Source organism: Saccopteryx bilineata, chromosome 5 (assembly GCF_036850765.1).
Source record: "Saccopteryx bilineata isolate mSacBil1 chromosome 5, mSacBil1_pri_phased_curated, whole genome shotgun sequence".
Lineage (NCBI taxonomy): Eukaryota > Metazoa > Chordata > Mammalia > Chiroptera > Emballonuridae > Saccopteryx > Saccopteryx bilineata.
Genome location: NC_089494.1, coordinates 34,193,270 through 34,206,790, shown reverse-complemented (window position 1 = coordinate 34,206,790; position 13,521 = coordinate 34,193,270). Strand labels below are relative to the sequence as shown.

Below are 13,521 nucleotides of genomic sequence, written 5' to 3'. Positions count from 1 at the left end.
ACTACCACTGCCCCAGTACCTTCTTCCAATCCCCTTCATCACAATCACCATACTAATGTCTGTGCCCATGAGTTTTTTTCTTTTCTTTTTTGCTCAATTCCTCCACAGCTGTACCCTCGAAAGTTGTCAACCAGTTCTCTATGAGTCTGTCTCTATTTTGCTTGTTAGTTCATTCTGCATGAAATCATATACTATTTGCCTGTCTCTGACTAGCTTGTTTCACTTAGTTAGCATCATGCTCTCTAGGTCCCTCCATGCTGTCACAAAGGGTAAGGTTTCTTTTTTTATGGCTGAATAGCAATCCATAGCATACCACAGCTTTTGTATCCACTCATCTACCGATGGACACTTGGGCTGTTTCCAAATCTTATCTATTATAAATAACAGTGTAATAAAAATAGGATGCATATATTCTTTTGAATTAGTATTTTGGGTTTGTTCAGCTAAATTCACAGAAGTGTAATTGCTGGGTCATAAAGCAGTTCCATTTTTACTTTTTTTTTTTTTTTGTATTTTTCTGAAGCTGGAAACGGGGAGATACAGTCAGACAGACTCCCGCATGCGCCTGACCGGTATCCACCTGGTACGCCCACCAGGGGCGATGCTCTGCCCACCAGGGGGTGATGCTCTGCCCCTCCGGGGCGTCGCTCTGCGGCGACCAGAGCCACTCTAGTGCCTGGGGCAAAGGCCAAGGAGCCATCCCCAGCGCCCGGGCCATCTTTTGCTCCAATGGAGCCTTGGCTGCGGAAGGGGAAGAGAGAGACAGAGAGGAAGGAGGGGTGGGGGTGGAGAAGCAAATGGGCGCTTCTCCTATGTGCCCTGGCCGGGAATCAAACCCGGGTCCCCCGCACACCAGGCCAACGCTCTACCGCTGAGCCAACCGGCCAGGGCCCCATTTTTACTTTTTTGAGGAAACTCCACACTGCTTTCCAGTGGCTGCACCAGTCTGCATTTCCACTAACAGTGCACAGGGATTCCCTTTCTCCACATCCTTGCCAACACTTGTCTGTGGATTTACTGATAACCATTCTGACAGGTGTGAAGTGATATCTCATTGAATTTCCATTTCTCTGACTAGTGATGTTGAGCATCTTTTCATATGTCTATTGGCCATCTGTATGTCCTTTTTGGAGAAGAATCTATTCAGGTACTTTGCCCATTTCTTAATTAGATTGTTTTTCTGATGTTGAGTTTTATAAGTTCTTTATAAATATGGATACTAATCCCTTATCAGATGTGTCATTGGCAATATAATATGTTCTCCCATTCAGTGAACTGTCTTTTCATTTTGTTGATGAGTTTTCTTTGCTGTGCAATAGCTTTTCAGTTTGGTGTAGTATTATTTTTTCTATTGTTTCCCTTACCCAAGGAAATATATCAGAAAAAATATTGCTATGAGAAATGTCAGAGATTTTACTACCTATGTTTTCTTCTAGGATTTTTATGGTTTGGAATCTAACATTTAAGTCTTGATTCATTTTGAGTTTATTCTTATGCATGGTGTAAGAAGGTGGTCTAGTTTTATTTTAATGCACATATCTGTCCAATTTTCCCAACACTATTTATTGAATAGACTATCACCCCACTATATGTTTTTTACCTCCTTTGTCAAATATTAACTGATTATAAAGGCCTGGGTTTATTTCAGGCTCTTTATTCTGTTCCATTGATTGATATGTCTGTTTTTATGTTAGAACTATTTTTGAGAGAGAGAGAGAGAGAGAGAGAAGGAGAGAAAAGGAAAGAGATGAGAAGCATCAACTTGTAGTTGCAGTACTTTAGCTGTTCATAGATTGCTTCTCGTACGTGCTTTGCTCAGGGAGCTCCAGTCAAGCCAGTAACTCCTTGCTGAGAGCCAGCAACCTCTGGGCTCAAATCAGCAACCATGGGATCATGTTGATGATACCACACTCAAGCCAGTGATCCGGCGCTCAAGCTGGTGAGCCTGCACTCAAGCCAGAGGAGCCCACACTCAAGCTGGTGACCTCGAGGTTTCGAACCTGGGTGGTCAGTGTCCCAGGGCAACACTGCCACCACTGTTCAGGCCCATGCTGTTTTGATTACTATCCCCTGTAGTATAGTTTGATATCATGTAGTGTAATTGCGGCATTTTGTTTTTTTTCTCAGAGTTGCAGTTGCTATTTGGCTTGTTTGTGGTCCATATAAATTTTTGGAATATTTGTTATCATTCTGTGAAATAGACCAATGGTACCTTAGTAGAAATTGCGCTGAAACTATAGATTGCTTTGGGTAGTATGGACAACTTAATGATGTTAATTCTTCCTATCCATGAACATGGTATATGCTTTCACTTGTTTGTAAAACAAGGTTTTTTCTTCAGTATCTTTCCCAAGTACAGGTCATTTATATCCTTGGTTACATTTATTCCTAGGTATAAACAGTTGTGAAAAGGATTGTTTTCTTAGCTTTCCTTTCTGATAGTTCATTATTGGTGTATAAAAATGCAACCACTTTTTAAAATGTTTATTTTGTATCCTACTACTTTACTGAATTCATTTATCAGTTCTAGTAGTTCTGGGTGGAATCTTTAGAGTTCTCTAACACAGTCTCATGTCAACTGCAAATAATGACAGTTTACTTCTTTTCCATCTTGGATGTCTTTTATTTCTTCTTGTCTGATTGCTGTGCCTAGGACTTCCAGTATTATGCTAAGAGTGGTGAAAGTGGATATCCCTGACCTGTTCCCAATCTTAAGGGAAACACTTGTAGTTTTTGCCCTTTGAGTATGATGTTGTTGTGGGTTTGTCATATATGGCCTTCATTACATAGTGCTATGTTCTCTCTATTCCCACTTTGCCCTAGAGTTTTTTTTATCATAAATGGTGCTGGATTTTATCAAATGCTTTCTACATCTTGATATGATCATGTGGTATTTACTCTTCATTTTGTTTATGTGGTATATCACATTTACTGACTTGCAGATATTGTACCAATCTTGCATTCTAGAAATAAATGCATTGCTGTATCCAGTTAATATTTTGTTGAGGACTGTAGCATCTAAGTCATCAAGAATATTGGCCTATAATATTCTTTCTTCGTAGTGTCTTTATTTGGTTTTGGAATTGAGCTAATGCTAGCCTCATAAAATGAGCTTGGAAATCTTCCGTCTGCTTGAATTTTTTGGAATAGTTTGACAAGGATAGGTGTTTCTTCTTTGAATATTTGGTAAAATTCACCTTTGAAGTCCTCCAGTCCAGGACTTTTGTTTGTTGGGAGTTTGTGTTTTTTTAATTACTGCTTTCACTAGTTGTAATCTGTCAATTCAGAGTCTCTGATTCTTTATGATTCAGTTTTGGTACTGTTTCTAGAAACTTACACATTTCCTCCAGATTGTCCAATTGTTGGCATATAGTTGTTCGTAATATTTTCTTACAACCTTTGTATTTCTTTGGTGTCATTTGTTATTTCTCGCCTTTCATTTTATTTATTTTGGGTCCTCTCTCTTTTTCTTGAAGCGACTGATTAAAGGTTTGTCAGTCTTGTTTATCTTGCCAAAGAACCAGCTCTCAGTTTCATTTTGTATTTTTAAAGACTCTATTTCATTTATTTTTGCTCCAATCTATGTATTATTTCCTTTCCACTACTCACTCTGGGCTTTTTTGTTCTTTTTCAAATCCTTCTATGTGTCAAGTTAAGATTGTTCATTTGAGATATTTCTTATTTCTTGAGGTAGGCCTGTAATGCTATGAATTTCCCTCTTATGACTGCTTTGACTGTATACCATAAATTTTGGGTTGTTGTGTTCTCATTTCCCTTTGTTTCAAAGTATAGTTTGATTTCTTCCTTGTTTTCATTGCTAAACCACTAATTGTTTAATAACATGTCATTTAGCTTCCATGTCTTTGTGTGTTTTCAGTTTTTTTCTTGTGATTAATTTCTAGTTTCATACCATTATGGTTAGAGAAGATGTTTGATATGATTTCAGTCTCCTTAAATTTATTGAGACTTGTTTTGTATCCTAAGATGTGGTCAGTTCTGGAAAATTTTTCTTGGACACTTGAAAAGAATGTTCATTCTGCTGCTTTGGGGTGAAATGCTTTGAATTTCACACTAGATCACTTAAATTCATCTGATCTAGTGTATCACTTAAGGCCACACTTCCTTGTTGATTTTCTGTCTGGAAGATCTATCCATTGATGTCAAAGAAATGTTAAAAACCCTCTACTATGACTGTAATAGTGTCAAACTCTCCCTTTATGTCCATCAAGATTTCCTTTACATATTTAGGTGTTCCTATGTTGTGTGTCAAAATATTTACAAAGGTTCTAGCCTCTGTTGGACTTCTCCCTTTACCATTATGTAGTGTCCTTCTTTGTCTCTTACTATAGCTTTTATTTATTTAAAAGTCTATTTATCAGATATAAGTACTGCCACCACAATATTTTTTTTATTTCCATTTGCATGAAACAAATTTTTTCCATCTTTTTAATTTGTCTGTGTGTATCTTTTGTTCTGAGTTGGGTCTCTTGTAGACAGCATATATATATATATGTATGTATGTGTATATATATATATATATATATATATGTCTTGTTTTCTTATCCATTCTACTACCCTGTCTTTTCCTTGATGCATTTAAGCCATTTACATTTAATGTGATTATTGATAGGTATGTATTTACTTCCATTTTATTCTTTTAACTATGTTCTTCTTCTTCCTCTGTCTTCTCCTTCCTTCTTTTCCGCCTCTTCTTAAAGCAGGACCTTTAACATTTCTTGTAATACTGGTTTGGTGGTAACAACTCCTTTAGCTTTTACTTGTCTGAGAAGCCCTTTACTTCTCTTTAAACTTTATTTTTATTATTATTTTTTTAAATGATAGCCTTGCCAGGTAAAGTAGTATTGGTTGGAGGTCCTTGCTTTTCATCACCTTGAATATTAAATGTCAATCCCTTTTGTCTTGAAGTGTTTCTGTTGAGAAATTGGCTAATAGTTTCACAGGAGTTCCCATGTAGATAACTGTCTTTCTCTTGTTGCTTTTAAGATTCTCTCTTTGTCTTTAACCTTTGCCATTTTAATTATCATATATCATTGTGTAGGCCTCTTTGGGTCCATCTTGTGTGGGACTCTGTGCTTCCTGGAGTTGTGTGTCTTTGTCCTTCACCAGGTTAGGAAAATTTTTTATCATTATTTTCTTTTATAAAGGTTCATGATCCCTTTTTCTCTCTCTTCTCCTTCTGGTATCCCTATGATGTGGATGTTGTTATGTTTCATGTCATCCCAAAGGTTCCTTAAACTGTCCTTATTTTTTAAAATTCTTTTTTCTTTTTGCTGCTCTGACTGGGTATCTTTTTCTACCTTGTCTTCAAAATCACTAATTCAAACCTCTGCCTCACCCAACTTACTATTTATTTCTTCCAGTATATTCTTGATGTAAGATATTGTATTCTTCATTCCTGACAGGACCTTTTTTTATGGTTTCTATGTCCTTTTCCATCTTGTTGAGCATTCTTACAATCATTACTTTGAACTCGGTATCTTATAAACTGCTTCCATTTCAGTTAGCTCTTTTTCTAAAGATTTCTCCTGTTCTTTCATTTGGGGCCTGTTTCTTTGTCTCCACATTTTGGCTACCTCTTCATGTTTGTTTCTATGTATTAGATAGATCTGGTATGACTACCGGTCTTCATGCAGTGACCTTATGTAATAGGTGTCCTGTGGGGTCTAGTGGTATAGTCTCCTTTATCACCTAAGCTAGGTGCTCCAGGAATGTCTCTTCTATGGGTTATGTGGGCCCTTCTGTTGTAATTGACTGCCTCTGGCTCATTAGAGCATGGGATCAATCCTCATGCTGGCTATGAGGCTCTAACCCAACTACAATGTGCACATGCTGACCACATGAAGTGGAATTTGAATCAGCAGGTCTTGGTGCCTGCCAAGATCTCCCTTTGGATTTGCTGTTTGTGCAGTTTCTTGAACCTTGCTCCAATGTTAGTCTGAAGAATGCCAGTGGGTGTGTTGGTTCCTGGTCTCTTGGAAAAGGCTCACAGGTGGGACCACGCTATATGCCAAAGCTGGCTTTTACCAGAACTGGGCATGGGAACAATTCAGCAAAAGTTCCAAGGCACTCCAAGATCTGCCTCCACCTGCCTCTATCTGCTGGTTGCCTGTTAGGCTCAGTCACTGAAAAAGCTGTTTGTTTTTTAAGTGAAAGTAAGGGAGATACAAAGAAAGATTCATGCATGCACCCCGACCAGGATTCACCTGGCAACTCCTGTCTGGGGCGGATGCTCTGCCCATCTGGGGCCACTCACAATGGAGCTATTTTTAGTGCCTAAGGAAGAGTCTCAATGGAGCCATCCTCAGCACCCGAGACCAACATGCTCAAATCAATTAAGCCATGGCTGCAGGAGGGGAAGAGAAAGAAAGAGAGAGAAAGGAAGAGGAGGGTGGGGAGGTCAGGAGAAGCAGATAGTCGCTTCTCCTGTGTGCCCTGACTGGGAATCAAATCTGATCCGGGACTTATTAATGCCAGGTCAATACTCTAGCACTGAGCCAACCAGTCAGGGCCAAGAACTTTTATGGTCTTTAAAGTAAAATTGTTTATAAGCGTATCATAAATTTCAAATAATATCATATATGGCATGTGACATTTTTCTGAAATAATTTCCTATTAACTAAATAATATATTTGATTATATTTTAGAATATGACAAAATTAAGACTAATTTAGTATTAAAGCCCAGAATTGTTTTTGAGATTCTAGAGAGCTTAACATTTTGTTGTTCTGAAGTATGAACACAAGGTTAGAACCTATGACCTGACAGGAGACAGACCTGCTCTGGCAACTGGTTGATTATAATAACTGCTGGGTCTTGACCTTGAATCTCTCAAGTTGTAATTTTCTCATTTCTAGCATTGATAAGGTCTAACATTTAATATTCTGAAGTATGACAAAATAAAATAATGTAAATAACTTTTTAATGTCATAGCTTCCAATTTTTAGGAATCTGATCGAGTCCCAATGAAAATGGCAGCATTTTAAAATCTTATTTTGTATTTCACTATTTTTCTAAGCAATATTTATGAAGTGTTCATTATGTACATTATAAAATACTAGATTCTAGGAAGTAACAAATATAGACTATATGACCACTGCTCATAAAGAGCTTACAATCTAAAGAGAAAGCCTAAAACAAATTTTAATAAGCAAAGCTTAAATGTTAAGAAAGTGCAAAACAAGGGGTGGGGAATACACACTTATTATTGAAACAGAATTTTGAAAACTGCTGACCAAGGATATGCATATTACCACACCTAAAGTTATAAAACATTCATAAATACATAGCAAGAGAAAAAAAAGCAAATGAATCCTGCAATTGCTGCTACAAATAGGTGCAAGTCTGAGAGCCAATCCAAGTTTAGGAAATAGAAATAAAAGAAGTCAATAAGCAAGCTTTTAGTGATAGGACAAAAATGAAGATGCACTTTAAGTTAAGCTGCTGGTTAGGAGATGATTACCTGAACTTCTTCAAACTCACTCCAGTACACAGCAGAGGCACCATGGAGGCTGTATCTGGGAAGATAAGAAGCTACTTTCCTGTGTGTTCCTTTCATTTTCATTTTAAAGCATATATGAATCCAGTGTTGATAAAACTGTATGTCATACTAATCGTGTTAATGAAAAGATAATGTGTGTATTTTACATAACAAATAGATTCAATAGTTGAATTTTTTCCCCTTTTATGACAAAACTGAATAGGAAACTCTTATTCTAATACTGTCAATAAAATAACTGTAAACCATACTTATAAATAAATCTCAATCAGTGTATAGTTAAAATTTGGCTTCCAGAAAAGGAAACATTCAAGAACAGGAAACACAGAAAGTTACAAATGAAATAAATAATCTATTGAGGTGACTGTTACTTAGATGAAGAATCAAAACATACTACTTCCAGAGGAATAAATTTGATCAAAACATTTAAAAATATGAAGAGGGCATGTGGAAAGCCAAAGCAACTATCAGAATGAAAAACAGCAGAAAGAGTTTTCCAGCCCTTAATAAGGATTAAAAAAAAAAAGTGGGAAAATTTCAAAATTTAAATATATGTGTCTAAGTACACATATTTCATTTTACTATGTTAAAATTATTTTTCTTATAAACTCTCCTACCTCATTATTTGAATCTTGAATAACTTTATAGAGGGCTGGTACCAGTGTTTTTTTCCGGTGTAAAGTTGCTGCATAATTGGTTATCTGCGTGTCAGGTAATGCCTAAAAAAAAAAAAATTAAAGAAAAAAAAACTGTAAATTTAATATTTGGGAAGCCAGAAACTTTATTTTAAAGAAGTTCCTATTTCTAATACAGTCAACTAAGAAAAATATAATTAACAAGAAATAACATGAATTTTAATAAAACAAGTTATATTATTCTAACTACTCAACCATAAAAATGATTACAAATCACATATTATACCAAGATTTGCTAAAGTGAGTTATCTTAAACTAATCTAGTCTAAAAAAGTAGTGTAGGATATATTTCATTTGTTGCATTTATGTCTATAAAACTCTTCCATAGTGCTCGTAAATTATAGTTTTTAACCAAATCAATGAATGATTTTAAATTATAGGAAATAAAATATAAGGCAAAAATCCTATGTCTATGCCTTACTAAAACTTGGAAGTTGCTCTGGCCTGATAGCTCAGCTGGTTTGAGCTCATCCCAAAGAGCAGTGGTTGCGGTTAGATCTCCAGTCAGGCACATACAAGAACAGATAAATGTTCCTGTCTCTCTCTCCCCTTCCTTCTTTTCTCCCTTCCCTCACTAAAATAAATAAATAAATAAATTTTAAATAAAAAAGCAATTTGAGGTTTCCCCTTCTTTTACTGAAATATTTTAAAATTTGTATCTCCTCATCAATCCTAAAAACTGTTTTCATTTTACATATTATCTTCTAGCCATTTTTCATATTAGTGCTTTTTTAAAAAGTTAGTTATCAAAAGTTATTTCATATTTTGCTATTTCCACTTCACACCATAATATTTCAGTTTCTCCAAAGAACACATTCACTGTTTGAATTACTGACATATAGAATTGTATAACACATCTTATCCCTAATCTAATTTACCTTGAATTCTGATAACCATTCTTCTACAACACCTCGTTCAGATCCCAGCATCTTCTTCTTGTTACTCTTATCTCTGTAAGAAAAAAGCAGCAAAATGAGGACAGCATTACTCTTTAAAGAAACTACCAAAGGTAAATGATGTGTGCTTTTCACTAAAGGAAAATCACATCTAGTATATACTTTACAAAGGAGGCTTACTCTTAGAAGAAAACTCAAACTACATTTTTTAAAGAAAGAAGTTCTATTTTTAATGGTACATTTAAAACCTATTTTCCTTATGCCTTTATATTTTCCCCAAAATTATACTTCTAGATTACAAAAACAAGTTTAGTGAGTGATATCAAACTGAACGTTATTCAAGACAAATGCAGTCTGTGCTTGGAGTTTATACCAAATATACAACAGGAATAAGTTATATGTCATAGAACAAACAATGTAACAGATTATAAATGAAAAATATAGAAAAGCTAGAATCAAGAGTAATAAAGTCAGTAAACTGATTATAAATGTGTATATACTATACAAAATAAAGTCTTTGAAGAAGGTAATTTCTGTTTTCTAAAACAGAAAAATGCCCAAGTAAAAAATACAAGTTATACAAAAATGTAATTCCTTTAAAGACTATATAAAATGTGCCTGATCAGGCTGTGCTGCAGTGGATAGAGCGTTGGACTGGGACGTGGAGGACCCAGGTTTGAAACCCCAAGGTCGCCGGCTTGAGTGTGGGATCAGACATGACCCCATGGTCACTGGCTTGAGCCCAAAGGTCACTGGCTTGATGCCCAAGGTTGCTGGCTTGAACCCAAAGTCACTGACTTGAGCAAAGGGTAACTTGCTCTGCTGTAGCCCCTGATCAAGGCACATATGAGAAAGCCACCAATGAACAAGCAATCAACGAACAACTAAGATGCCCCAACGAATAATTGATGCTTCTCATCTCTCTCCCTTCCTGTCTGTCTGTCCCTAAGTGTCCCTCTCTCTGTCTCTGTCAAAAAAATTTTAAAAAGCACAAAAAACCAAAAACACAACTATATAAAATATAAAAGAAAACCTGGAAGTATATATAGGATTGGTGAATAATAAAAATAGGTTTACAGTTGTTCATATGGAAAAAGACAAATAAGACAATAATTAATAAATAATACAAGAATAAATTTTGCATACTAACAACTGTAAACCTACTTTTGCCCACTGATTTATACATTAAACTTTAAGTGTTGGCCCCAGAGAAGGATTACTGAGGATACGCTGATTATGTAACTTTAAATTATTTTTTTTTAAAAGCATGTACTATTTTTAAAGTAAGAAAATTAATAAAAGGTTTTAGTTTTTAATTTGAGGCTCAAAAAGTAAGCACTAGAAGAAATATAGCACTTCTTGGGGAAGGAGTAAAGCCACTGGAATTTCCTTTATTAAAAGACAACATTTCCTAAGAGTGTATCAAATTCCATACTAAATTGCTATCTAACAAAATTAATTTTCTAATTTCCTCCCTCAATTCCAAAAGGATTTAAAAATATCCCTATAAAAAGCATTCTATCAAGTACTAGGTAAGCAAGGAGTACAAAAAGGAGTAAGACATGACCCTCATTTTCAAGTAACAAACCTTTTTATTTTTTATTTGAGAGAGAAAGGGAGGAAGAAGTGGGAAGCATCAAATTATCATGGTTGCTTCTTGTATGTGCCCTGACAGGGCAAGCCCAGGGTTTCGAACCAGCGACCTCCGTGTTCCAGGTCAATGCTTCATCCACTGTGCCACTACAGGTCGGCTCAAATAGCGAACATTCTGAAGATAGACCGATAAACTGCAACAGAAAAGAAAGATGGTAGGAAAACCTCCAGATTAAAAGAGACGTAAAAAGAAAATCAATAATCAAAGTATGTATTTTATTTAGACTCTGATTTAAACAAATAAAAAGAACATGCTTGATACAAGGGCAGGAAGTTGAATGTGACTGGTTATTTTTTATATTAAAGTAAGGAATTACAGGTTATTTTTAATTTCTTCCATTAATTTGAGGGAGAGGAAAAGAGAGAGAGGGGAAACTCGCTATTGCACTTAGTTGTTCCATTTAGTTGTGTACTCACTGATTGCTTCTCATACATAACCTGACTGCAGGTCAAACCTGTGACCTCTGGCATGCCAGGACGATGCTTTATCCACTGAGCCACCAGGCCAGGGGCTTATAGTTTATATTTGATAATGATATCATAGTTTTTAAAAATAGTACTTATCACCTGACCAGGCAGTGGCACAATGGATAAAGCATCAGCCTGGGACGCTGAGGAACCAGTTCAAAACCCAAGGCCTCCTGTTTAAGTGTGGGTTCATCTGGCTTGAGCACAGGGTCACCAGCTTGAGAATGAAATCCTAGACATGACCCCATGGTCGCCGACTTGAGCCCAAAGGTCACTGGCTTGAAGCCCAAGGTCGCTGGCTTGAGCAAGGAGTCACTGGCTCAGCTGGAGCCCCCCTGTTCAAGACACATATGAAAAAAGCAATCAATGAACAACTAAGGTGCCACAAGTATGAGCTGATGCTTCTCATCTCTCTCCCTTCCTGTATGTCTGTCCCTCTCTCACTCACTCTCTCTTGCTAAAAAAAAAATAGTGTTCACCTCTTAGAGCAGCGGTTCTCAACCTGTAGGTCGCGACCCCGGCGGCGGTCGAACAACCGAAACAGGGGTCGCCGGTGTCGCGACCCACAGGTTGAGAACTGCTGTCTTATAGACACATACTGATATATTCACTAGTAAACGATGGTTAGGATTTGCCTTAAAATAAGCAGGGGACAGAGAAGAATGCCAAAGGAGGACAGTGCAATGAAACATGACTGATTATGATGAGTTGAAAACCACTAAAATTGAGTCATCAGATATTGACATAAAAATTTCTTGACACTACTCTCTCTACTTTGTCACAGGTTTGAAATGTTCCATAATAAATTGTAAGAAAATAAATAGAATTGATGAACTAACCCTACATATATATCATGATATACAAGATATAAAGCAATGGTTCTTAACCTTTATGGGGGCAAAAGCAGAAAGAACCTCCAGCCTTGATATCCAAACAAAACTAACTCAGAAAAAGATAAATATGATGCCGGTATGTACACAACTTTGCAATAATTTTAGGGAGCTCCTAGATCTAGTAAAGCTATTGTAGGCATGGACTTCCATGTTAAAAATTCTTGCTGAAGAAATGAAACTCTTAAAAATAACTTCATAAAATAGAGCACCTCTACACATACAAATGATAATGTCCTCAAGAGGAATTTTATCAGATTCCTACCTTTATTACAATAATTGTTCAAGTCACTGTCCGAATTCTCTCTTTTTTTCCTTTCAAATATCAATTAGTTAAGTGATACTAAATATTCTTCTTTAAAAATGTTATTTTTTTATTTTGAGAGTACGTTTATCAAAGCTGGGCACAGTGAAACAAGGAAGCACTTAACATGTTCAAGGGCACAACAAGCTGCCGCTGCCCCTAGTTACAAGTCTCATAGGGACCCTTAAGAGTCTAGGAGATGCACACTGGAGGGAAGAAAGGCATGGACATGCTTTAAAACCTACTTCTTTGCATAAAAATAAATTGCATGATTTAAATATGATTACTGTGCATCTTATTCTATGCAAATTATACCTCAATAAAAAATAACAAGCATCAACTCATCACACATTGTAACTTCCAGTTTGAACAGTTGTCTAAATATGCGAAGCAACAATTAGGGATGCAAATTCAATTAAAAATTCAACCCTATGAGATGCTACTAATATCAACTGAAATGATAACTGAATAAATAAATACACAAAGAGGGGATAACTACTGCTATTTCACGATTTACTTGCCTGGTTGCCAAAAAGTTTATTCAGACAAGACACATTCTGATTTCAAAAATGTTAAAATGTGAAAAAAGCTGTCTTAAAAGTGACGAAATCGGGCCTGACCTGTGGTGGCGCAGTGGATAAAGCGTTGACCTGGAAATGCTGAGGTCGCTGGTTCGAAACCCTGGGTTTGCCTGGTCAAGGCACATATGGGAGTTGATGCTTCCTGCTCCCCCCCCCTTCTCTCTCTGTCTTTCTCCTCTCTCTCTCTCCCTCTCTCTCTCCTTTCTAAAATGAATTTTTTAAAAAAGTGAGGAAATCGTATAATATTTATACACGGAACCTAATGAACAGGGAGAACTGAGGAATAGAAAAGAGGCAGAGGCAGGGTCACAGGGAGCAGAGGGACAGCTGTCAGAAGAGATGGTATCAGAGAAGGTGAAGGGATTAGTGAAATTATATATACATAACACAGATACAGATAACAGAACAGTAAATCCCAGAAGGAAGGGGGGAGAGAGTTAGGGGGAGGGAAGCAAAGTAGGTGTAATAGGGACATATGGATGAGGGGTGAGGGTGTTATATTGAGTGGGACACTTGAA

At 36.5% G+C, this 13,521-nt stretch overlaps 1 protein-coding gene across 7 annotated transcripts in view; it reads right to left on the bottom strand.

Moving 5' to 3' along the window:
* HYCC2 (hyccin PI4KA lipid kinase complex subunit 2) overlaps positions 1-13,521 on the bottom strand; it is a 68,949-nt gene that overhangs the window by 38,230 nt on the left and 17,198 nt on the right. For 4 of the 7 annotated variants that reach the window (XM_066233049.1, XM_066233046.1, XM_066233053.1 and 1 more), the window contains exons 4-5: positions 9,090-9,162; positions 8,134-8,235 (exon numbers count right to left, since the gene is read on the bottom strand). In XM_066233049.1, coding sequence (XP_066089146.1) covers positions 8,134-8,235; positions 9,090-9,140 — 153 coding nt within the window. In that variant the 5' untranslated portion in view covers positions 9,141-9,162. Of the gene's footprint in view, positions 1-7,480; positions 7,536-8,133; positions 8,236-9,089; positions 9,163-10,695; positions 10,895-13,521 lie in introns of all 7 variants that reach the window. The other 3 variants (XM_066233051.1, XM_066233047.1, XM_066233052.1) reach the window with 3 other exon arrangements.